We start from the raw sequence: 26,777 nt of genomic DNA, 5'->3' as shown, positions 1-26,777 counted from the left end.
TAGAACGGTGCTGATTAATGTAACAATGGCTTTTAGGGGCCACACGCCCCTATTCGATTCCCTTAAACACACACACTGCAGCTGGGTCCAGTTCTCACACACATGTGTCTGGGCCTCAGACCACAGATGTCTCATTCCAGCAGCGTGAGACAATCACACAGGTGTAAGGCTCCCAAAGACCCCTGGGATACTGGAGGGCCAAGCCCTGCTGTTCTCAGCCTGAGATCCCCCAGAGCCTTGAGACTTAGCACACACACATGCGCACACACACACACGCGCGCACGTGTTATGTTCTTCTATCCTCGTCGGGACTTAAAATATATTTCCATTCTAAATCCTATTTTCCCTAACCCCTACCATAACCTTAACCTGTAACCCTAACCCAAACTCTAAACCTAACTCCAACCCAACCACTAACCTCTATACCCTAACCTGTTGGAAATGTCCCCATGAGGGAGAATGTTTCTTGGTAAACTGCATCATGTGTAGATTTCTCCATCCCTCTATCTCATCTCTGCATCGCTCTCTGGGCCCTCTCTATCTGGGCCCTTTCAGTTAATTGTGTTTGCACGTGCGCCCTATTGCTACACAGTGATGCATCTGTAGAAATGAGATCTGAGTCTAAACACATTAAGGCTAATGTAAACGGCTGGACAGATGTACGGTCCCTGTATTAAACACTCCTTCACTCCTCCATGAGAAACAGAGAGAGTGATGACAAATGACACACATTGTCTATCCTCTTCCTCTCACCCCCCTGTTTTTTTCTGCAGGGAGAGACATGGGATCATGAGTCAGAAGAACTGTGTGTTTTAGGAGGATGAGAGCAGGGGGAGATCGGTGTTGACAGAAATGTTCTCACTGGTCCCCCTTCTTTCCCCCTGGATGCAGTTTTTGTTGTGTTTTCCAGACTATTTCATTTTCAACAGCCAAACATATTCATATAATATACTGTATCATATCCCCCTTTGTTTGTCCATATTGCATGTGATCCTTTCACAAACATTTTTATATAAACAGGTCCTGGGAGGGTTTTCAGAACTAGGCCATGTAGCCATGGGGAGGGAAAGACGGGAAGCTGATCTGCTAACCTCTTGCTGGCTGGATCACTGAGATCTAAACACACTCTCAAATGTAAACATTATTTCCCCAGACATTTATTCATGCTGGTTGATTTCTCCTCGGGCCAGCCAGTTTGGGACCCCTCCTCTCCTCACCCCCTCAGGGGCACACTGAGTCCCAACATCCCCCTGGGCACCATGGAGAGAGGCAAGGAGGATGTTGATTTTCAGGGAGTGTGTCCAAGAGAAACATGGGGGCTGGGACAGGGCACAGAGGGGCTGTACTCCACCAGAACCCCTCTGAGTCTGGGTCAGGGCTTTGAGAGGCAGAGCAACAGAACACATGGTCCTGGTACTTACTAAATACATCCTCCCTCACAACTTGCTTACTCCCTCACTCATACTTACTTGATGCAATGCTGAAAAGGATCTGAGACCTGAAAAGGTTGGATAGGTGAAAGCAGTGTAGGGTGGAAACCTGATACCATCACAAACAGGTCCATGTTCTAAGTATACAGAGAGGCTCAGGCAAGAGACAATACCCACAGCTTCAGGTTACAGAACCATTAGAGCCTCAGGGTTTCTACTGCACCATCAGTCACCCCACAGATCTCACTCTCTACATGTAACTCGTTCCATTCTCAGCACATTCTAAAAAATGCTAGGTTAAAAACAACCCAGCACTGGGTAAATAGTGGACAGAACACACACTGGATTATTTTTGACCCAGCCAGTTGGGTCACTTAGTTGGGTTATTGAGCTATGATCCACTGGGTCAAATTAGAAGACTGGAGGTGTGGCTTAGTAGGGGCGTGGCTTTCAGATGGTTCTTTTTGGTCACCCGTAACATGTCAATCTGGTTAATCTTTCGGTTGTATTATAAACATATTAAAGTTGATCGCTGACACTTTTGTAGTTTAATGAGGCTTACACAAGTTGAGTTCTTCAAGTGCCTATGTGTATTCCAATGTTAGTATACAGTAACTACTTTGTTATTATATTTAAATAATAATGTTATTAAATGTATATTCAAATATGTACTGTGAAACGATATTTAAAGAATATTTAAGGGAAAAATAACATGATGAACAGGAATGATATTTACCCTAGTGGGTGGCCAAAAAGACCTAACTGAAAGCCATGCCTCCAATAGGCCATGCCTCCTGAAAATAACCTATGGATTACATAAAAAAAATAGCCATCTGCTGGGTCAACCCCTCATGAAATTGAATAAAAACCCAACTGATGGATAAATTGACTCATATTTGGGCAATCCAAAGGTGTAGCTTTCAGATAGTTATTTTTGGCACCCTGTGAGAGTAAATGTCATTCATTTTCAAGCTGAAATAAATAACTTTTGGGCGCCCTGACCAAATTATCATAGAAATGTGAGTAATAGAAATGTCATTCTCATTGAAAGCAAGTCTAGGGAGTGGTAAATGTGTTCTATGGGTGCTATTTCTATGCTTCCAGTTCTTAAATTTTGTTTTTGCGTCTTTTGGTTTTGTACATGAGCTTCAAACAGCTGAAAATACAATGTTTTTGGTTATGGAAAATATATTTCACCGCGGTTTAGATGGAACAATGAATCTCTCTCTACACAATAACTGCTTGTTTTGTCACATAAACTGAAATTAGGCGAACTGTTCAAATTTTAGCAACCAGGAACTGGCATAGCGATTCCTGCATATTGCACCTTAAAGTTTGCACATGGCAAATTCAATTTCCCTCAATATTTTTTCACATGACATATATTTTTATGTAAAATTAATAAGATTATTATTTAAATATTATAACTAAGTGGTAATTATACCAATGTAAAGCCCCTCAGTGGAGGTATCATAATACCCATAAAACCTAGCGGTCAAGCAGGGAAATGGTTCCAATCATTTTTTTCCACCATTCATTTTTCTCATAGGTAATTTTAGAAACAATATAAAGAAGGGCTGTGTTTTATGTGGGCTTACCTTGGCATGAAGTTTTGATAACCATATAAATCTCTCGGACAAGGTGATTTTTATCAATATATTTGGCTCTATTTATTCTCAGATTCAAAAATACTAATTAGCATAAACGTAGACATCATGCAAGACTACAATTCCCTGCAAGCTCCTGCACGTCATCTCTAACTGACACTCTAACAGGTATTGTGTCAATTTTTTTACTTGCACAATACAGTTCACAGAATTGTCTATTTACAAAAGTTTTGCCAATTTATTAATTAGCTAACATTAACAGATTGTTAATCCAGTGATTATTACCTTCGCCTCAATTTGGAAGTCTCGTCCAGATCCTCATGGCATTTGTAGATCTTTATGATAGCCACATTAGCAGCTAACTAGCATTTAAATTTTGGTGGGTAAATGCATGCAAATATATTTATAAAAGTCACCATGTCCTTGTCACGCCTTGGTCTTAGTATTTTGTGTTTTCTTTAATTATTTGTTCAGGCCAGGGTGTGACATGGGTTTATTGTGTTGTCTTATTGGGTTTTTTGTAGGCATTGGGATTGTGGCTGATTAGGGGTGTGTCTAGCATAGGCTTGGCTGCCTGAGGCGGTTCTCAATCAGAGTCAGGTGATTCTCGTTGTCTCTGATTGGGAACCATATTTAGGTAGCCTGGGTTTCACTGTGTATTTTGTGGGTGATTGTTCCTGTCTCTGTGTAGTACTCTGTGTAGTATCACCAGAGAGGCTGTAATAGGTTTTCGCGTTCCGTTTGTTGTTTTGTATATATATATATAGTTATTTCATGTATCGCTATTCTTCATTAAAAGACATGAGTAACCACCACGCTGCATTACGGTCCGACTCTCCTTCAACAGACGAACGCCGTTACAGTCCTAGAGATATTTACAGGTTATCAAAATGTCACGCCAGAGTAAGCCTACGCTCATACGCTTTTGTAAACCTTATTAAAGCTACAAAAGTGTCAGTGTTCAACCTTAACATGTGTTGACAATACAACAGAACAGATTAACTGGAATGACATTTACTCTCATGGGTGGCCAAAAATAACTATCTGAAAGCCACTCACCTACTAAGCCATGCCTCCAGTCTTCTGCTCTGATTTTTATCTCTATTTCTGCTTTTTGCGACTCCTCTCTTTGGCTGGAAAAATGGCTGTTTTTTTGTGAATAGGTACTGACCTAACATAATCGCACGGTATGCTTTTGTCATAAAGCGTTTTTGAAATCGGACACTGTGGTGGGATTAACAACAAGTTTATCTTTAAAATGGTGTATACTACATGTATGGTTGAGGAATTTTAATTATGAGATTTCTGTTGTTTGAATTTGGCGCCCTGCACTTTCACTGGATGTTGGTCAGGTTAGCGTCCCACGTACCCTAAATAATGCAAAAATACAGTCTTAGAGAAGAAAGTAAAAGTGCTATATGTGCCACATAAAAAAGCTAACGTTGTAATTGTCATTATTACATATATTTATAAAAATCGGCCGATTAATCGGTACTCCAGTGTTTAATTGGTATATTGTAATTACATCGCCACCATGGCCTATTTATTGCCTTACTGTCACGACTTCCGCCAAAGTCGGCTCCTCACCTTGCTCGGGCGGCGTTCGGCGGTCGATGTCACCGGTCTTCTAGCCATTGCCGCTCCATTTTGTCATTGTTCCATCTGTTTTGTCTTGTTCCCTGCACACCTGGTTTTCATTCCCCAATCGATTTACATGTATTTATTCCTCTGTTCCCCCTCATGTCTTTGTGTGAAATTGCTTTGTTACGTGTTTAGTGTGATGCGTCAGACTGGTTTTCCCCCCAGGAATCGTATTTTGACCCGTTGTATGTATTTGTCATACTTGTATATATTTGTGAGTGTTTTCGCGCTGATTGACTTTTACCTGTGGCTGGAAGATTTTTGACGCAGTTGCGTCTGTCTTTTGTGCTTTTGCCAAATAAAAGTGCGCCTGATCACAACTCACTGCTTTCCTGCACCTGACTTCGTACCAGTAGTGCACAAGCCTGACATTTACCTCCCTTATCTTACCTCATTTGCACACACTGTAAATATATATTTTTCTACTGTAAATAAATCAATAAAGGTGAAATAAAATAAAAATATTGGCTTTTTTTTGGTCCTCCAATAATCGGTATCGGTGTTGAAAAATCCAAAATAATCGTCCGACCTCTAATTTCTACGCTTTCAAAATCTCTCTCTCTCTCTCTCTCTCACACACACACACACACACACACACACACACACACACACACACACACACACACACACACACACACACACACACACACACACACACACACACACACACACACAAATCTTAACCCCCTGTCTTGCCCTTGTGCTGCAGCAGGCCTGTGGACTAGAAGTGGCAGACTGTTTATAAGTGATAGTCTGGGAGCTTGTCCAGAACTAGTTTGGCATCACTGGGCCCTGGTCAGCTACGCACAGAGCAGCTCTCTGATGAGGGCATGCTGAATGATACACTGCACTTACAGAGGAGTGTGTGACTTCAATTACATCTCTGTATAAAGTAGGCCAAACAGACATACACACACAAGTATGTAAGCAATTAGTCATGCACCGAGGCTGCTTGTCTTTGTCTTTAAAAGGTAAATGTGAGCTCCAGCTCTTCTACAGAAATAATGGCTGCCAATAAACACAATGAGAGAGAGAGAGAGAAAGAGAGAGAGAGAGAGAGAACTTAAGAGGCTCTCACACACAAGTCTGAGGAATGTCAGAGCCACTGTGTGTATGTACTGTATGTTTGTGTGTGTCACACCTAGGCCTCTGGTTCTCATTACTGAGTGTAAAGTGGACTTCCTCACATTAGACCAGCTTAGACCAGGCCTTTGTTCAGTTAGTGGGTTAGATTCAGTCCCCTCTCTTCCAATAGGGATCCCTCCTGATCTTTACTTTCACACGGCACAGCTAAAATCCTGCTGAAATGTCGGAATCGTATTAATGATCCCAGTCCAAAATTCCCCTCACACACTCTTATTGTGTCATTTCACCGGTGACTGCCGGTGATAGTCGGGGTAAGCTTAAGCATTTCGAGAGAACCAACATGATATTGCAGTGTATGGATTGATGTGTAGGTATGCAGCAGCAGCAACAGGTTAACAGTATTGCAGAGGCTTATGAGCTTTCATTGAGGCTCTGCTTCAAGCAGACAGAACAGCTGCAAGAGGGAGAGAGATGAGAGAGGGGAGAAGAGGCTTCAGTGCTGTTAAGAGTTCTGTCAGTAACCCATCGACACACACCTTTACACACCACTCACTCCTCACCTCTGACAGTATGTGTGTGTGTGGTTAATGCCATTCTGATGAAGTGAGAGGCGATCTGATACTTGGAGACAGAAAGCAGACAGTGGATGGTAGATCTAATCCAGAACTGGAAGGAATGGTGTTTTACTGAACTTTTACAACGTCTCTCTCTCTCGCTCTCGCTCTCTCTCTCTCTCTCTCTCTATTGCTCTCTCTCTTCTTTCTTTTTCCATCTCACTAGCGCTCTCCCTATCTCACTCACATTTTTAGTTATTTTATTTATTTACTCTCTCTGTCTGTGTGTCTGGTAATTTGCTCGTCCTGTTCCCATGGCAGGCCTGGGCCTGTGTTTCTGGGTGGGGGTACAGAGAAGACTTCAGTGTATGTGTTTCAGGGGGTGTCTGTTTTGGGACCATAGCATGTTTACTGCTGTGCGCTTACAGAGTTACACACTAACCAAAGCCAAGCCTCGTTTTCTCTCTTAGTCTACACTACCACCGGGCTCTAAACATGGACCAGTGGCATGGAGGGTAGGAAGGGAAGCCTGCGTGGCTGGTCTCTCTCTGTCTCTCTCTCTCTCTCTCTCTCATACACACATACAGCATACACACCAGTGCTAATGCCCCTAATATAACATGGTGAGGTAACTGGGAATGTGTAACATTGTTCATTTGGAACCTTTGCATCATCACATCACAAACCCAAGGTCAGTTATCGTCACCCTGTGTGTGTATGTCGATATGCTGTGTTATGGGCAGAATGTAACTATTCTCGCTGTTAATGTTGTGAAATGTGGCAAAACCAGAGTGGCACAGGGGTTCTTTGTAGCATCATCACCTGGTTGGATCACAAGATATGACGTAGGATCATTTGACCATGGTGGTGGTGTGGAATAAGAGACATCTTTATAGGAGAAACAGGAATTTAGCCCTTCATATCTTCTACTCTCTCTCTCTCTCTCTCTCTCTCTCTCTCTTTCTTTATCCATGTTTCTCTTTCTTTCTCCCTTTATTTCTAATACTTTGATTAGAATACTTGGGGGATGAGGCAAGAAAGAGAGAGAGAGAGCAAGGCATAGAAATACAGAGTGGGAAGAATGGACAGAGGTACAGTATCTCACAAGGAGAGGAGTGATCAGTAGTGAATGCGTGACAGCATTACCAGACAGAGAAAGAGAGAAAAAGAGATTGTGATTCAGATGAGGTGCAGTTGAAAGAGTTGAAGAGGGCAAAAAGAAGAAAGGTCCAATCGGCAGGTCAGGTCATGAACTATTGACCCCCATCCATTCTTTACAGACCATGCCCATCCCTCTCTTTTTTCCTGTCTTCCTTTTTTTCTTTTGATTTGTATCCTAATTGACAGCTGGCTGTGTCCCTTTAGGCCTGATTTCTCATGAAATGAGACGGAGAGAGACAAGAGGATTGAAAAAGATAGAGGAGTAATCAGCAGGTGCAGGGCAACGGATATCTCTGTCATGCTGGAAGTTCTGTTATATCCATAACCAGCCTTCAAAGACTGAGTGAGCAAAGCTCAAAAGGTGTGTTTTTCAAAATGCTCCGAGCATGCAAATTGGAGCATGGGAGGATCGGAGTATGAGTCCAAATCGAAATATGCGAAACAGAGCACGGAGGGCACTTCTGGAATGTATACTCCATTTGTACATATTTTGAAGCATGCATTGATGCAAACTTAAATGGAAAGTATGCAATGAAATAGGACACAACCACATAAAAATTAAGACATTTTTCTTGAAATGAATGGCGGCCATTGTTTGAACTGAAGCGAGAGAAAATACACTCCAACTTCAGAATGAAATGTTGCCTATTCACATCTCATATGTTGCCTATTCACATCTCATATGTTGCCTATTCACATCTCATATGTTGCCTATTCACATCTCATATGTTGCCTGACTACAATATTTTATCTTGATATGTTAATAAATACATGCTTTGTTTATTTTGGTATGGTTACCTGCCTACAATGCCCGTAGGTCGCATAGGTCGTAAGCCCGTAGGTCGCATAGGTCGTAAGCCCGTAGGTCGCATAGGTCGTAAGCCCGTAGGTCGCATAGGTCGTAAGCCCGTAGGTCGCATAGGTCGTAAGCCCGTAGGTCGCATAGGTCGTAAGCCCGTAGGTCGCATAGGTCGTAAGCCCGTAGGTCGCATAGGTCGTAAGCCCGTAGGTCGCATAGGTCGTAAGCCCGTAGGTCGCATAGGTCGTAAGCCCGTAGGTCGCATAGGTCGTAAGCCCGTAGGTCGCATAGGTCGTAAGCCCGTAGGTCGCATAGGTCGTAAGCCCGTAGGTCGCATAGGTCGTAAGCCCGTAGGTCGCATAGGTCGTAAGCCCGTAGGTCGCATAGGTCGTAAGCCCGTAGGTCGCATAGGTCGTAAGCCCGTAGGTCGCATAGGTCGTAAGCCCGTAGGTCAAGTCAATAGAGCTAACTGGCTAACTACTACTGTTAGCTAGCCAGATAGCCACAAAGAATTGTTAGTTAGCTACCTACGAAGAATTGACATCTACCTTGGATAACATTGGTTTTTGGTCATTTTTGCCTGTTATACTATCTGTTTAGCTACATTACAACGATTCACATATAGCTATCTGATAGCTATGAAGTCAAATGTTTGCTTTGTCTATATATTGTTTTCTCTATTGCCGTTGTCCTGGCTAGTTTATGCACTGGTTTATGACACTGAATGTGTGTCAATGCTTTCTCTCTCTTTCTCTCTCGTTGTCTTTCCTTCTTTTTCCTGTACTCTTTTTTCCCTTCTCCCGTCATCTCTCTATCTTTGGCCCTTCCTTTGACATCTGTTAAGTATGATTGAGGGCAGACCCCTTTCCACCTGGAAGCAGTTGTAGAGGCGTGAGTCTTTTTGCGATATGCATGTGTGCTAAGGTGGTTTAGTGTGGCAGGGTTTAAAATTGCAATTTTAGCTGTGTATGTACTAATCCACAGTGGGTCTATATCATTTTAATGGATATTCTGAGAGTCTATACTGTCTATGGTACACTAAAGCTGCTTTCAAACACATCTGTATCTGAACCGTCTCATAGCTCTAAGCAGGTTGGGCTGCTCATTCACTCTATAACTCTACTTTTTAAAATACAGTCCAGATGTTTTCTTCCTGTCTCTCATAACTGTGGTGGAGGAACATCTCACTGCTACAGTATGTATGCCAAAGGCCTTTACTGTTTGGTATTAGTTCTCTACTGCTGTTCTCATTGTATTTCTAAAAGAGGTTGGCCTGGGACTGATATCCATCCTCACTACTACTTTATGTGTCCCTCTATTTGTGAAGGAGCTGGGCTTCAGATATAACAGAGAGGTTTAGGTCACTAAGGGTGAGAGGACAGGAGATGTGTTACATGGTGTAAGGAGGAGAAGGAACAGAGAAGGAGGAGAAGAGGTGTATAGGCAATAGAAGATTTAGGATTCAGACAGCGAATAGATAGAAGAGATGTGAGAGGATGAGAGGGGGGAAGGAGAATAGAGAGTTAATGTAGGGGAGGGTGGACTGAGTGGACAAAGGAAGATTGGCAAATGAGGAAAAGGTAGAGCAGGAGAGTTAGGAGGGAAGGAGGGAAAGAGAAAGGGAGTAGGAGTAAGGTCATGGGGTTCATTTGCTTTAGACATAACTGTCAGATATTGTGCTGTTTGTTCAGGTCCACTGTGATGATTTCCTCTTGTTTTGGTTAAGGTGTTCTCACCTGATTCATACAAGCACACCCTGTATAAATAGCTCCCCCCACCTTTATCAGTTTCACATAACGACTGGCAATTATCTGCTCTGTGTTTTAGCCATGCAGAAAGATACAGCCCAGTGTACATACCATTGCACTGCACTAGACGGTAATCTCTTACACACACACACACACACGCACATACACACGTACACTTACACAGACACACACACACACACCAGACATGTACAGTGGGGAGAACAAGTATTTGAAACACTGCCGATTTTGCAGGTTTTCCTACTTACAAAGCATGTAGAGGTCTGTCATTTTTTATCATAGGTACACTTCAACTGTGCGAGACGGAATCTAAAACAAAAATCCAGAAAATCACATTGTATGATTTTTAAGTAATTAATTTGCATTTTATTGCATGACATAAGTATTTGACACATCAGAAAAGCAGAACTTAATATTTGGTACAGAAACCTTTGTTTGCAATTACAGAGATCATACGTTTCCTGTAGTTCTTGACAAGGTTTGCACACACTGCAGCAGGGATTTTGGCCCACTCCTCCATACAGACCTTCTCCAGATCCTGGGCAACACGGACTTTCAGCTCCCTCCAAAGATTTTCTATTGGGTTCAGGTCTGGAGACTGGCTAGGCCACTCCAGGACCTTGAGATGCTTCTTACCGAGCCACTCCTTAGTGGCTGTGTGTTTCGGGTCATTGTCATGCTGGAAGACCCAGCCATGACCCATCTTCAATCCTCTTACTGAGGGAAGGAGGTTGTGATCTCGCGATACATGGCCCCATCCATCCTCCCCTCAATACGGTGCAGTCGTCCTGTCCCCTTCGCAGAAAAGCATCCCCAAAGAATTATGTTTCCACCTCCATGCTTCACAGTTGGGATGGTGTTCTTGAGGTTGTACTCATCCTTCTTCTTCCTCCAAACACAGAGAGTGGAGTTTAGACCAAAAAGCTCTATTTTTGTCTCATCAGACCACATGACCTTCTCCCATTCCTCCTCTGGATCATCCAGATGGTCATTGGCAAACTTCAGACGGGCCTGGACATGCGCTGGCTTGAGCAGGGGGACCTTTCGTGCACTGCAGGATTTTAATCCATGACGGCGTAGTGTGTTACTAATGGTTTTCTTTGAGACTGTGGTCCCAGCTCTCTTCAGGTCATTGATCAGGTCCTGCCGTGTAGTTCTGGGCTGATCCCTCACCTTCCTCATAATCATTGATGCCCCACGAGGTGAGATCTTGCATGGAGCCCCAGACCGAGGGTGATTGACTGTCATCTCGAACTTCTTCCATTTTCTAATAATTGCGCCAACAGTTGTTGTCTTCTCACCAAGCTGCTTGCCTATTGTCCTGTAGCCCATCCCAGCCTTGTGCAAGTCTACAATTGTATCCCTGATGTCCTTACACAGCTCTCTGGTCTTGGCCATTGTGAAGAGGTTGGAGTCTGTTTGATTGAGTGTGTGGACAGGTGTCTTTTATACAGGTAACGAGTTCAAACAGGTGCATTTAATACAGGTAATGAGTGGAGAACAGGAGGGATTCTTAAAGAAAAACTAACAGGTCTGTGAGAGCCGGAATTCTTACTGGTTGGTAGGTGATCAAATACTTATGTCATGCAATAAAATGCAAATTAATTACTTTAAAATCATACAATGTGATTTTCTGGATTTTTGTTTTAGATTCCGTCTCTCACAGTTGAAGTGTACCTATGATAAAAATTACAGACCTCTACATGCTTTGTAAGTAGGAAAACCTGCAAAATCGGCAGTGTATCAAATACTTGTTCTCCCGGATGTATGTGTTACGTGCCTCCTAAGAAGAGGCAGGTGCATTAGTCAGGAGCAGGAGAGCAAGGAAGTCCCAGTAGCACAATCGTTTATTGAAAGTCCCAACACAACAACAACAAGTGGGGAAACACCCCCAACGAAGTCGCCACACACAGGGAAATAACGTCACACCCGGAGGAGAAACCTCTACTCCTAAATTAGGGTCCAAACGGTACAACGACCGTGAGAAAACAAAACCCTGTGGCGCAAACACGCACCCCTAACAGAGCAACATCAGCAAATAATCCCGCACAAAAAATTTGCAGGCAGCATAAGATATTATGTCTAGGTCATCTATTTTATTCCAAAGATTGCACGTTTGCTAGCAGAATGGAAGGAAGTGTGGGTTTATTCGATCGCCTATGAATTCTCAGAAGGCAGCCCCTACCTCTGGACCATTTTTCTCCGCCTCCTCTTCACGCAAATCACCGGGATCTGGGCCTGATCCCGAGAAAGCAGTATATCATTCGCATCGGTCTCATCAGACTCGTTAAAGGACCAAAAGGAGTCTGCCAATCGGGGGTGAGTAATTGCAGTCCTGATGTCCAGAAGTTACTTTTGGTCATAAGAGACGGTAGCGGCAGCATAATGTACAAAATAAATTTCAAAAATAATTACAATCAATGCAAATTAACCAACAAAAAAACACAATAGGTTGGGGGCACGTAAAATGTCTGCCTTCTTCTCCGGCTCCATCTTATCTTAACTCCAATTAGTATAGGGTGTACTTGGATAGGACGAGCTGGAAGAGCTTCTTCACTCTACAGAAACAGGAGACTCCTGCCCCTATGGGTTGTTCCCGGCTCGGACAAGGCTACGTTTCTTTACTACCATAAAACTACACAAGACTCCATCCTCTTACTGAACCAGAATGCACTCATCCAATGGGTGTATGGTTTTGAAATCATCTCTAGTTTGTTTGAAAGACTTTGTTTCTAGCAGTTGTGTAACACTTCTGTTTTATTGTTGTTTTCCAAATTCCTATTCCAACTGTTGAATTGGTTCCACCCCAAGCAGCCATGGTTTACATCCTGTGTGTTGCAGTATAAATGACAACAGAGTGATTGACATTTACATCAGCAGCCCTGTTCAAGGGAGGAGAGCCCATGTTGTTTTGTCAGGACGATCTGTCTGTCTCTAATTGAGAACAGCGGATGACGTTGGGACAGGACCGAGACCCCCCCCCCGGTCAAAACAACCCTTGTACCCCAAAACCGTCTCACCCAAAACACCCCAGAATACATTCCAAGCTTTATACTGCCCTTGACTAGGGCTCATGTTGACCTTTGACATCTAGCCATTAAACCTTTTTATGGTCATGTTGTTTTCGAACTCCTACACAATGCATACACATGCATCGATGACGCACAGACACACACATACACACACACACACACAAAAACACACACACACACACACACTCCCCCTCTCAAGTGCAGTACTTGGTGGTCAGATACACGACAGACTAATCCACAATGACTAATCCACAATGAGCCACTTTATCACTCTGTGATAATGGGGTTTAGGGAGTTTGTTTACATTGTTGTCTGACTTTGTTTACGCTCTCTCTGCTCCCTCCAGCTCCTAGGCCAGAGGTTCCCAAACAAGGGGTCGCGACCCAATGTGGGGTCAATTGATACACTACATGACCAAAAGTATGTGGACACCTGCTCATCGAATATCTCATTCCTAAATGATGGGCAGTAATATGGACTTGATCCCCCCTTTGCTGCTATAACAGCCTCCACTCTTCTGGGAAGGCTTTCTACTAGATATTGGAACATTGCTGCAGGGACTTGCTTTTCAGCCACAAGAGCATTAGTAAGGTCGGGCACTGATGTTGGGCGATTAGGCCTGGCTCTCAGTCGGTGTTCCAATTCATCCCAAAATTGTTTGATGGGGTCGAGGTCAGGGCTCTGTGCAGGCCAGTCAAGTTCTTCCACACCGATCTTAACAAACCATTTCTGTATGGACCTCACTCTGTCAGTGGACCCCACTCTGTGGCATTGTTATGCTGAAATAGGAAAGGGCGTTCCCCAAACTGTTGCCACAACGTTGGAAGCACAAAATCGTCTAGTATATCATTGTATGCTATAGAGTTAAGACTTCCCTTCACTGGAACTATATCATTGTATGCTATAGATATAGAGAAATTTTACAAACTGGCTTGTTGGAAAGGTGACATCCTATGGCAGTGCCACGTTGAAAGTCACTGAGCTCTTCAGTAAGGCCATTCTACTGCCAATGTTTGTCTATGGAGATTGCATGGCTGTGTGCTCAATTTTATACACTAGTCAACAACAGGTGTGGTGAAATAACCGAATCCACTAATATGAAGGGATGTCCACATACTTTTGTATATGTAGTGTATGAAAATGGGGTCGCGGGAGAATTTCCAAAATACTCCCCAAAAAAACAAAATATATCATCTTCGTATCTCAAAATCATTGTAACCTAAAACTCTAAATGAACATTATTGAAATCTAAAAGATCAAATTCAACCAGATTGCCCAGATTGCCCCGATTGTGGGAAAATACCGCACTTGGCTGTTGCCCTTGAATCGGAAGGATTCAAGGATGCAACAGTCAAGTGGGGCCTTTCGAGCTGTCATGTGACCGAACACTACAGACAACGCATTCACAGGTCACTACGGAGGAGTTTTGGTTCCTGACTCAGAGGGAATAATACCCTGCCATCTCCCTCAGAGCATTAAAACTCGTGGTACCCTTTGCCAGCTCATATATGTGTGAAGCTGGATTCAGCAGTGCTCTCGTCTGCATTAAGACCAGATATCAAAATGGGGTCGTGGACGAAAAAAGTTTGTGAACCCATGTCCTAGCCCATAGCCCCAACTGTTTCGGTACACAGAACAAACATCCCTTGGGCTTGAGTTGTTTGTGTGTTTGTTGGTTCTCAGTAACACGGTCAACACCGAACCTCACAGGTTACGACCTTATGACCCCACTCAGGCCTTGGGAAAGACATGGAGACTGTCAAAACACACTGTTAAGCTGAGAGACCGGCGACGATTGTGTTGTGACTAAATTAAGTGTGTGTGTTTGGTTTTACTCTCCTTGTGGTGACAGAAATCCTCACAAGGACAGTAAAACAAGGAAAATTCAGACAAATAGGAACATTTCACCAGTCCCCACAAGGAAAAAGTATATTTTAGGTTTAGGGGATAAGGTTTAGGGTTGGGCTTTACTTGGCTCACCGCCCTCTAGCGACTCCTTTTGGTGGGCCGGGCACCTGCAGGCTGACCTAGGTCGTCAGTTGAACGGTGTTTCCTCTAACACATTGGTGCGGGCAGATGTTAAAGAGCGCAGTTTGGCGGGTCATGTTTTGGAGGACGCATGACTCGACCTTCGCCTTTTCCGAGCCCATTGGGGAGTTGCAGCAATGAGACAAGATCGTAATTTGATATGATGAAAAGGGGGGTAAAAAAATAAATGGGTTAAGGTTAGGGTTACAGGCGTCAGAATACGAGTGTGCTAGCATACTCCCTTAAAATACCTTCCCTTTCACAGCCGGACGTGACCGGGAGCCCCATGGGGCAGCGCACAATTGGCCCAGCATTGCCTGGGTTAGAGGAGGGTTTGGCCGGCTGGTATTTCCTTGTCTCATCGTGCTCTAGTGACTCCTTGTGGCGGGCCTGGTGCCTGAAAGCTGAATTCGATTGTCAGTTGGATGGTGTTTCCTCCAACACATTGTTGCGGCTGGCTTCCGGGTTAAGCGAGCAGTGTGTCAAGAAGCAGTGCTGCTTTTAGATCTAACTAAGATGTTTGGTGCAGGACTTCGCAATTAAAAAATGTACACGATAACAAGTCGTTGAATGACAACAATAACATTATTGGAGAGTCCCTACTGTTGACCAATTACGAACAACGGGGTAGACTTCGGCTCCGAACTTCAGCTTGCCTCCAGAAGAACATGTTCTGTGCTCAAACAGCCAAGTGCAAAACTAACAAAAACGTCACAAAATGTGGTCATAATATACAGTGCATTTGGAAAGTATTCAGACCCCTTATTCTAAAATGGATTAAATAAATGTTTTTCCTCATCAATCTACACACAATAATCCATAATGACGAAGGGCAAAAGCATTTCAAAAACGTTTTTGCAAAAGTATAAAAAAACCCAGGTATACCTTATTTACATAATTATTCAGACCCTTTTCTATGAGACTCAAAATTGAGCATCCTCATGTGCATCCTGTTTCCTTAAATCATCCTTGAGACATTTCTACAACTTGATTGGAGTCCACCTGTAATACATTTTATTGATTGGACATTATTTGGAAAGGCAGACACCTGTCTATATAAGGTCCCACAGTTGCCAGTGCATGTCATAGCAAAAACCAAGCCATGAGGTCGAAGGAAATGTCCGTAGAGCTCTGAAACAGGATTGTGTTGAGGCACAGATCTGGGGAAGGCTACCAAAACATTTCTGCAGCATTGATGGTCCCCAAGAACAAACTAGCCTCAATCATTCTTAAATGGAAGAAGTTTGGAACCACCAAGACTTCCTAGAGCTGGCCGCCCAGCCAAACTGAGCAATAGGGGTAGAAGGGCTTTGGTCAGGGAGGTGACCAAGAACCCAATGGTCACACTGACAGAGCTCCAGAGTTCCTCTGTGGAGATGGGAGAACCTTACAGAAGGACAACCATCTCTGCAGCACTCCACCAATCAGGCATTTATGGTAGAGTGGCCAGGTGGAAGCCAGTCCTCAGTAAAAGGCACATGACAGCCCGCTTGGAGTTTGCCAAAAGGCACCTAAAGGACTCTCAGACCATGAGAAACAAGATTATCTGGTCTGATGAAACTAAGATTGAACTCTTTGGCCTGAAGTGTCACATCTGAAGGAAACCTGGCACCATCCCTACAGTGAAGCATGGTGGTGGCAGCATCATGCTGTGTTTTTCAGCAGGAGGGACTGGGAGACTAGTCAGGATCGAGGGAAAGATGACCAGAGCAAAGTACAGAGAAATCCTTGATGAAAGCCTTCTCCAGAGCGCTCAGGACCTCAGATTGGGGTGAAGGTTCACCTTCCAACAGGACAACTACCCTAAGCCACAGCCAAGGCAACGCAGGAGTGACTTCCCGACACGTCTCTGATTGTCCTTGAGTGGCCCAGCCAGAGCCCGGACTTGAACATGATCAAACATCTCTGGAGAGACCTGAAATTTGCTGTGCAGCGATTGTCCCAATCCAACCTGACAGAGCTTGAAGAGGATCTGCAGAGAAGAATGGGAGAAACTCCCCAAATACAGGTGTGCCAAGCTTATAGTGTCATACCCAAGAAGACTTGAGGCTGTAATCGCTGCTAAAGGTTCTTCAACAAAGTACTGAGCAAAGGGTCTGAATACTTATGTAAATGTGATATTTCCACTTTCTTTTTTTTTGTGCAAAAATTTCTAAAAACTGTTATTGCTTTGTCATTATTGGGTATTGTGTGTAGATCGATGAGGGGGGGAAACTATTTCATACATTTTCAAATAAGCTTGTAATGTAACAAAATGTGGAAAAAGTCAAGGGGTCTGAATACTTTCCAAATGCACTGTATGCACTAACTGTTTTGGCAGGGAACCAGGATCAGATCAATTGATCACTGAGAATAATTAGGCTCTGTGTGTGTGTGTGTGTGTTCTCTTCATGTATGCCATGACTATCACTATAGTCCTATTGTTTTATTATTAAAAGAGAAAATTATTACAGTACAGGAAGAGAGAGAGGGAGAGACAGCGATGGAGCGGGATAAAGAAACAGGGACATAACTACTATCCTCACTACCTTCTTCCACTCCTTTTACCATCTCTATCACTGTTTTATATTTTTTTCTGCACACAGAGCACCTTTATCAGACCATTATATTTTGTTGGTAGATTAGACTTTGTGTAGTTTCAAACAACCAACAACCAAAACACGCTGGTCTGAGTAACGCTCTGATTCCCTTTTTCAACTCCGACATGGGTATCATTGTGAATGATTGTTGTTTTATTGTTGTTATTTTTTAAACAGTCATCAGCCAGAACACCCTGCATCAGACAGAACATCCTGCATCAGACAGAACATCCTGCATCAGACAGAACATCCTGCATCAGATAGAACATCCTGCATCAGACAGAACATCCTGCATCAGACAGAACATCCTACATCAGACAGAACACCCTGCATCAGACAGAACACCCTGCATCAGACAGAACACAGTGCATCAGACAGAACACCCTGCATCAGACAGAACACAGTGCATCAGACAGAACACCCTGCATCAGACAGAACATCCTGCATCAGACAGAACACCCTGCATCAGACAGAACACCCTGCATCAGACAGAACATCCTGCATCAGACAGAACACCCTGCATCAGACAGAACATCCTGCATCAGACAGAACATCCTGCATCAGACAGAACACAGTGCATCAGACAGAACACAGTGCATCAGACAGAACACCCTGCATCAGACAGAACACCCTGCATCAGACAGAACACAGTGCATCAGACAGAACACCCTGCATCAGACAGAACACAGTGCATCAGACAGAACACCCTGCACCAGACAGAACATTCTGCATCAGACAGAACACCCTGCATCAGACAGAACACCCTGCATCAGACAGAGCATCCTGCATCAGACAGAACACAGTGCACCAGACAGAACACCCTGCATCAGACAGAACACAGTGCACCAGACAGAACACAGTGCACCAGACAGAACACCCTGCATCAGACAGAACACAGTGCACCAGACAGAACACAGTGCACCAGACAGAACACCCTGCATCAGACAGAACACCCTGCATCAGACAGAACATCCTGCATCAGACAGAACACAGTGCACCAGACATAACACAGTGCACCAGACAGAACACCCTGCATCAGACAGAACACCCTGCATCAGACAGAACACCCTGCATCAGACAGAACACCCTGCATCAGACAGAACACCCTGCATCAGACAGAACATTCTGCCCCAAGTCAGCCTCTTATCTGACTGTGTGCTCTGTGTATATGATGGAGAGATTAAAGGAAGTGTGTGTGTGTGTGTGTGTGTGTGTGTGTGTGTGTGTGTGTGTGTGTGTGTGTGTGTGTGTGTGTGTGTGTGTGTGTGTGTGTGTGTGTGTGTGTGTGTGTGTGTGTGTGTGTGTGTGTGTGTGTGTGAAAGAGAAAGAGAAAGAGAAAGAGAAAGAGAAAGAGGTGTGTGAGATATAGTAGGTTTCAGAGGTACATTGCATGAAAGCACTTGTTCTGAGTGGTTATCACAGATCAGAACAGATACTCATATATGAAGAGTTTGGCGTGCTCCCAGGCAGAGTTACCAGATATAAAGTACAGTATGCATCATTCACATAGTCACTCTCTAATAGCACAACTCCTAGGAGTAGAACACACTTGAGTTTTCTTTCACAGTAAAATCGTCTCTCACTTAAACACTGGATGGTAGAAGAGAGCAGTTTTTCAGTATGCATAACTTTACAAACTCAAGAAGATACACGACTCACCCTGGTGGACATAAATTGATACTACAAAGTCTTAACCAAGGTTTTGGGTGTTTCCAGTTCACTCTGAAGGTATGCTAGCCCAAACATAGACCTCTTTATTAATTATTTCATTTATTAATAAGACTAGGTCTAATTGCATTCCATAGTGAATGTGTTCGAGAGAACTCACAACCAAATCTGTAACTGTGTAGCAGCATGTGTTCTACGCCTCAATGTACACTGTACCCCCCCCCCCCCCCCAAGAACAACCTCAATTCTTTGGGGCATGGCCTCTACAAGGTGTCGAAAGCATTCCACAGGGATACTGGCCCATGTCGACTAAAAGTGCTTCCCACAGTTGTGTCAAGTTGCCTGGATGTCCTTTGTGTGGTGACCCATTCTTGATACACATGGGGAACTGTTGAGCGTGAAAAACCATTGAGCATTCCAGTTCTTGACACAAACCGGTGCACCTGTCACCTAGTACCATTCACCATTCAAAAGCACTTAAATGTTTTGCCCATTTACCCTCTGAATGACACACATACCCAATCCATGTCTCAATTGTCTCAAGGTCTAAAAATCCTTCTTTAATCTGTCTCCTTCCCTTCGTCTGCACTGATTTAACATGTGACATCAATAAGGGATCATAGCTTTCACCAGATTTACCTGGTCAGTATATGAACTATGTCACAGAAAGAACAGGCATCCTTAATGTTTTGTACACTCAGTGTTTATCCGTAGTTGGTAGACAGTTATTCTTGATAGGTTGTCCCTTACATCACTGAGCGGTGCCCAGGAAATAATTCAATCCAATTGTTAGATGCTACCACCCCACCCCCCAAATCAAAACCAAACATGGATGTCCATGTTTACGTGCACACACTCCATTCTACTTCTTGTCTGCTTCCTGTCTGTGGCAGCATTGAACCAGGAAAAAAACAGCGGGTGGGGTGTTTCGCTTCCTCTTCCGTCTCTGGTGCCCGTACAGCAACTTGACTAGTTAGGACAAACAGGTGTGAAACACAGACAGTTGTGCACACACAAAGTGAGATCACAACATGAAATCCATGTTTGGTTTTGATTTGGAGGGGGCTGTTAGCAGAGACGGAAGAGGAAGTGAGACATGCCACTCCTTCATCTTTTCTGGTGCATATACAGTCAATGAACCAAGTAGACCAGATCCAGCTGCTATTGCATTGGTGTCTATGGGAGAGCCACCCCTTAAGTAGACCGGAATTGTGACTCTTTTGTTCATTGTTAACCGGCCTGAGTAAGACATCTTCATTTATCCACCATCTTTGGTGTTATCATCTAACAATTGGATTTAATATCCCTCACCCTGACCCTTGCCTGGAATCCATCTCTCTGCTTCTTTACTGTTCCCCCAGAGTGGAAAAACTGTTTCTCCATGTAGGTTGTTGTAATAAAACCATAAAACACCACTGGGTGGAGTCTCACCACCACTGGGTGGAGTCTCACCACCACTGGGTGGAGTCTCACCACCACTGGGTGGAGTCTCACCACCACTGGGTGGAGTCTCACCACCACTGGGTGGAGTCTCACCACCACTGGGTGGAGTCTCACCACCACTGCAACATGTTTAGCTGCTGTAGTTGTTTTATATCATTTGACATTGCTGTGGTGCTTTCACCTCTATTAAACACTAAAGCCCTGTTACCGGCCTATAAGGGGAGTGAATGGCCTTTCATGTTCTTTTTACAACAATGGTATGTCTAAAGCGCCAGTGGTGTAAAATACTTAAGTAAAAATACTTTAAAGTACTACTTGAGTAGTTATTTTGGGTATCCTTTCACAAATTGTACTTAACTACATTCCTAAAGAATATGATGTACTTTTTACTCCATACATTTTCCCTGACACCCAAAAGTACTCGTTACATTTTGAAAGCTTAGCGGGACAGGAAAATGGTCCAATTCACACACATAAAGAGAACATCTCACTAAACATACATGCTTCATTTGTAAATTATTGTGTTGCAGTGTGCCCCTATTTATTTTTATTTTTATTTTAAACAACTAATTCACTGACATCAGTTCAATTATTTGAATTCTATTTGGTTCAAGTTTTTTTCTGTGAGCTCAATGTGCAGTTTCAGTAAAGATACATCAGATCAAGCCTGATCTGTGAAATGTAGTAGGAAGTTGTAGTTTCCAACAGGCCTATATTCTACATAGTTAGGTGCAGAAAACGTGGCAATTAACTACAATGACCATAACCCATTGCACGCCTGCTTAAACGTGCCCAATTTGTGTGGAGCAGACATGGAGACGGCCCATGTATGCTAGGGGTGCACCACACCGTGAAACACCGCATTCATTGTCAATGGAAGGAAAGCGGTGAGAAGCGGGTTGTACGAGGAGAGAAGATAGAACCCGTGATCGACATGATCTAAGTGATTCATAGTTGGTATTCAGCAAACATAAAAGTATGCCTTATTTACTTTGAAGAACTACTAAAATAGTGATTTTGTCAGACAGCATAGGCAGCAGCGCTATAGAGATGAGATGATGACTTTGAATTAAGTAATCAACTAAAACAAATATTTTATTAAATTAATGTAAATAAATTATGGTTAATAAGTGATAAGCATTAATGGGCAGTCACTACCATCATGGGACTTTTATTGTTGTTTAATTGTAATTGTTTTATTCAGTGTTGTTACAGCATTCAACCCACCTAATGCATAGAGCATTTCATTTTTGTATTTTTATATTGAAACCGAAAATAATTTTTTAATAACGAACACGAAACTGAACCGACCTCAAAAAGCACTAATCGCTCAGCACTAATATTTATCATTCTCCATCCCTTGATGTGTTTCATGTCTCCTTTCTTCTGTTGATTAACATGTCTCTCTCCTCCTCCTCAGGGCCAACCTGGTCCTCTTGGCCCGCAGGGACCCAATGGGCCTCCAGGGGGCCTAGGGGATCCAGGAGTCCAAGGAGTCCAAGGAGAGAAGGGCGACCGGGGCAGAGGAGGCTTCATCGGCCCCAAGGGTTCTGTGGTGAGGAACATTGACGGGAGAATTCTTCACTAGAGAGCTCAGACTCTGGCTTAGTAGTGTGTCCACCCATCAAGTGTTGGTATGGACTTGTATAAGTGTTTTTCATTTCTCCTCAGGGGATGACTGGTGTTCCTGGGTTTTCTGGATCTGACGGTATTCCTGTAAGTGGGATAATATTGGGATTTTTTTTCTCCAAACAAATAAATAGCAGACACACCCATGCCAATAAATAATCTATTGTTGTCTTGTTAATACTGTGAGTAGTCTTAATACAACATGCAATGATGTTGTAAAGGTCTGTCATTAACTCCTCCATATCATCTCCAGGGCCATCCAGGACAGGCAGGGACTCGTGGGAAACCTGGAGCAGACGGGTGCAACGGAACACATGGAGATTCAGGGTTGTCAGGGAAACCAGGCTACGATGGCCAACCCGGGTATAATGTACGTATGAACCCAGTGATGTCACCAGCAGTTGCGATTTTAGTATGTACATCTTGGTGGGCAAACAAAATATATATATTTTTTACATGCATGCCAGCAAAGCCACTACGCAACACAACACTAAACAATACATTAATTGCACTATAACGTTGACAAACGGTGCCCACAAACTGTTAGGGCCTAGATAAAGCTGTCCCAACAGCAGAGTCCCAACAGCAGTCCCAACACCTTACCACTGCTACACCTGGCTATCAGCGGAGTCTTGTCTGGCAGTTCATTCAGCCTCATTTACTGCATTTAAAAAAACATAGCTGATATGGCAAACTTGCTGAAACTAATGTGGTTTCTAGTAACAATTTAAATGTACAAGCTATGGCATAGGGGGACGACGAGCGGATAAGAGGCAATCTGTAATTTCGATTAAGCGAGCTCGGATGGACGTAGTCAATATAACTATTTGTTAATTATTTTTTAAATATACAGCGACTGAATTCAGAACATGGGGTGTTCTTACAGTATTCTCCCTGTACACCAAGTCAGAACCGTAGGATAAATAAAGGAGGCTTATAAGCAGACAATGAAAGCTCTTACAATATTTGATTATTACATTTCTCTAAAACAGGCTATAGGCTACATGTGCACCACCAAGTCAGAACAGTAGGTGAAATTAAGGAAAGGGACCAAATTATTAGGGTGAGGCACATGGGCTACTAACATCTTACTACACAACATACACTTAGTATTACCTTCTTAGCTACTTTATGCAGCAGCGTACAAAACATTTTTGGACATTTTTGGACTCAACTTGTTGTGCTGTGCTCACTTGAACAGGAAGGTGGTGCGGCGGTCCTTCATAGGCACATTTTGTCATCAAACTTTGTCATCAAAGTCGGTTATTCTCTGGATTTAGGGTGCTTTCAAGACAACTGGGAACTCAGAAAAAAACAAGGCTGAAACATGATGACGTCAGTGATCTTCAGGTCGAAGCTGTAGAAAGAGGCCCTGAGTTCCCGAGTTCCAATTCCGAGTTGGATGACCATTCAAAACATTTTCTCCCAGTCGGAGCTTGTTTTTTTCAGAGTTCCCAGTTGTCAAATCAAATCAAATCAAATGTATTTATATAGCCCTTCGTACATCAGCTGATATCTCAAAGTGCTGTACAGAAACCCAGCCTAAAACCCCAAACAGCAAGCAATGCAGGTGTAGAAGCACGGTGGCTAGGAAAAACTCCCTAGAAAGGCCAATACCTAGGAAGAAACCTAGAGAGGAACCAGGCTATGTGGGGTGGCCAGTCCTCTTCTGGCTGTGCCGGGTGGAGATTATAACAGAACATGGCCAAGATGTTCAAATGTTCATAAATGACCAGTATGGTCGAATAATAATAAGGCAGAACAGTTGAAACTGGAGCAGCAGCACAGTCAGGTGGAAGTTGAAACTGGAGCAGCAGCATGGCCAGGTGGACTGGGGACAGCAAGGAGTCATCATGTCAGGTAGTCCTGGGGCATGGTCCTAGGGCTCAGGTCAGTTGAAACTGGAACAGCAGCATGGCCAGGTGGACTGGGGACAGCAAGGAGTCATCATGTCAGGTAGTCCTGGGGCATGGTCCTAGGGCTCAGGTCCTCCGAGAGAGAGAAAGAAAGAGAGAAGGAGAGAATTAGAGAACGCACACTTAGATTCACACAGGACACCGAATAGGACAGGAGAAGTACTCCACATATAACAAACTGACCCCAGCCCCCCGACACATAAACTACTGCAGCATAAATACTGGAGGCTGAGACAGGAGGGGTCAGGACACACTGTGGCCCCACCGAGCCTTGTCTTGAACTCACCGAGGTCAGATTTCCCAGTTCCAAGTTTCCAGTTGTTTTGAGCATGGCAGAAGTCATGCTGGATTGACAGTATGGCCACAGTTGAATGTTTATCCTTTTAACCTTGGAAAAGAGACCCTTAAACCCAGACTTGGGACCACACACCCTCTCCACTGAATAGCAGGCTAGGGATTGCTTTGCAATGCTTGCAGTTAGCCACTGATTCCTTCCAAACCACTAATTGTTGAATTTGCGAATTCCAATTTGTTGTGCAATGTTTATGGTTGATGAGCACCGATACATTTTAACTAACATTTCTCGTCATCATTTCTCTTCATATGACAAGGATTAAAAATCATTTGCCAGTAGATTGTTGACTTGATTCATGATGATGACTGCTAGCTTGCCAATCAAAGCTACTGTAGATATAATGTGATTTGACGTAATTTTATCTGTGGCCAATGACCCTTCTTGGATGGGTACTTCTAATGTAACTCTATGCCAGCACCGAAGGGGCTTGAATTTTCAAGCTCTTCCCTTAGATTTGGCTGTGACGTAGTGTCCCCATGAGTGACAGAACACTGAGCCAATCACAGTGTAACTAGAGAATATTACCCAATCACGGCGCAACTAGAGAACATTACCAACCCCTATGCTCTGTATTTTCCGCTGGCTGCCCCACCACCACAGAAAGCACTGAGCTAGACTGAAACTGAGCTCCGCTAAAAAGGTGTAGTTCTAAACAGGTGGGGCAGAGGCCTGAAAGACAGGTCACCAGAGACGTTTGTAGAGATATCAAGGATTCCACCTTGTAGTCTGAGACGTTGAATAACTCTGTCTCCTTCATTTTATCTTTTCATTTTATTTTTTACCCCCACCCCCACCCCTTCCTCTCTCTCTCTCTCTTTCTTTCTCTCTCCTCTCTCTCTCTCTCTCCACAGGGTCAGGCAGGCAGAAAGGGACAGAAGGGAGACACTCTGGAGCTTAGTGTGTTCATGGAGCGGTTCAGGGTAAGAGAAGAGGGTTAGAGAACTGTGGGATAGACCTGCTATCAGTACTACAGTATTATCAATGTGTGTCTTTTCTACAGGGAGATTCAGGACAGCCCGGATATCCTGGATTTGTTGTAAGTATGGCGGCGCCGCCTTTCCCTGTCACTCTAAAGTTATGGTACAAGATAGCCAGCGTCATTATACTATATATACACTGCTCAAAAAAATAAAGGGAACACTTAAACAACACAATGTAACTCAAAGTCAATCACACTTCTGTGAAATCAAACTGCCCACTTAGGAAGCAACACTGATTGACAATAAATTTCACATGCTGTTGTGCAAATGGAATAGACAACAGGTGGAAATTATAGGCAATTAGCAAGACACCCCAATAAAGGAGTGGTTCTGCAGGTGGTAACCACAGACCACTTCTCAGTTCCTATGCTTCCTACGGAGTCTACAACCCACACAAGTGGCTCAGGTAGTGCAGCTCATCCAGGATGGAACATCAATGCGAGCTGTGGCAAGAAGGTTTGCTGTGTCTGTCAGCGTAGTGTCCAGAGCATGGAGGCGCTACCAGGAGACAGGCCAGTACATCAGGAGACATGGAGGAGGCCGTAGGAGGGCAACAACCCAGCAGCAGGACCGCTACCTCCACCTTTGTGCAAGGAGGAGCAGGAGGAGCACTGCCAGAGCCCTGCAAAATGACCTCCAGCAGGCCACAAATGTGCATGTGTCTGCTCAAACGGTCAGAAACAGACTCCATGAGGGTTGTATGAGGGCCCGACGTCCACAGGTGGGGGTTGTGCTTACAGCCCAACACTGTGCAGGACGTTTGGCATTTGCCAGAGAACACCAAGATTGGCAAATTCGCCACTGGCGCCCTGTGCTCTTCACAGATGGAAGCAGGTTCACACTGAGCACATGTGACACACGTGACAGAGTCTGGAGACGCCGTGGAGAACGTTCTGCTGCCTGCAACATCCTCCAGCATGACCGGTTTGGCGGTGGGTCAGTCATGGTGTGGGGTGGCATTTCTTTGGGGGACCACACAGCCCGCCATGTGCTCGCCAGAGGTAGCCTGACTGCCATTAGATGAGATCCTCAGACCCCTTGTGAGACCATATGCTGGTGCAGTTGGTCCTGGGTTCCTCCTAATGCAAGACAATGCTAGATCT

The 26,777-nt window shown here is 43.9% G+C and overlaps 1 protein-coding gene across 1 annotated transcript in view; it reads left to right on the top strand.

The window, feature by feature from the left end:
- The window catches only part of col4a2 (collagen, type IV, alpha 2), a 100,742-nt gene that overhangs the window by 54,497 nt on the left and 19,468 nt on the right, over nt 1–26,777 (top strand). Inside the window, exons 5-9 of the mRNA XM_020461754.2 lie at nt 22,215–22,349; nt 22,466–22,510; nt 22,677–22,793; nt 25,546–25,614; nt 25,695–25,730. Of these exons, the coding sequence (XP_020317343.1) occupies nt 22,215–22,349; nt 22,466–22,510; nt 22,677–22,793; nt 25,546–25,614; nt 25,695–25,730 (402 nt within the window). The remainder of the gene's footprint in view (nt 1–22,214; nt 22,350–22,465; nt 22,511–22,676; nt 22,794–25,545; nt 25,615–25,694; nt 25,731–26,777) is intronic.

The sequence above is a fragment of the Oncorhynchus kisutch genome, linkage group LG26 (genome assembly GCF_002021735.2).
Source record: "Oncorhynchus kisutch isolate 150728-3 linkage group LG26, Okis_V2, whole genome shotgun sequence".
NCBI classification, from domain to species: domain Eukaryota; kingdom Metazoa; phylum Chordata; class Actinopteri; order Salmoniformes; family Salmonidae; genus Oncorhynchus; species Oncorhynchus kisutch.
This window is presented reverse-complemented; position numbering and strand designations above follow the sequence as displayed.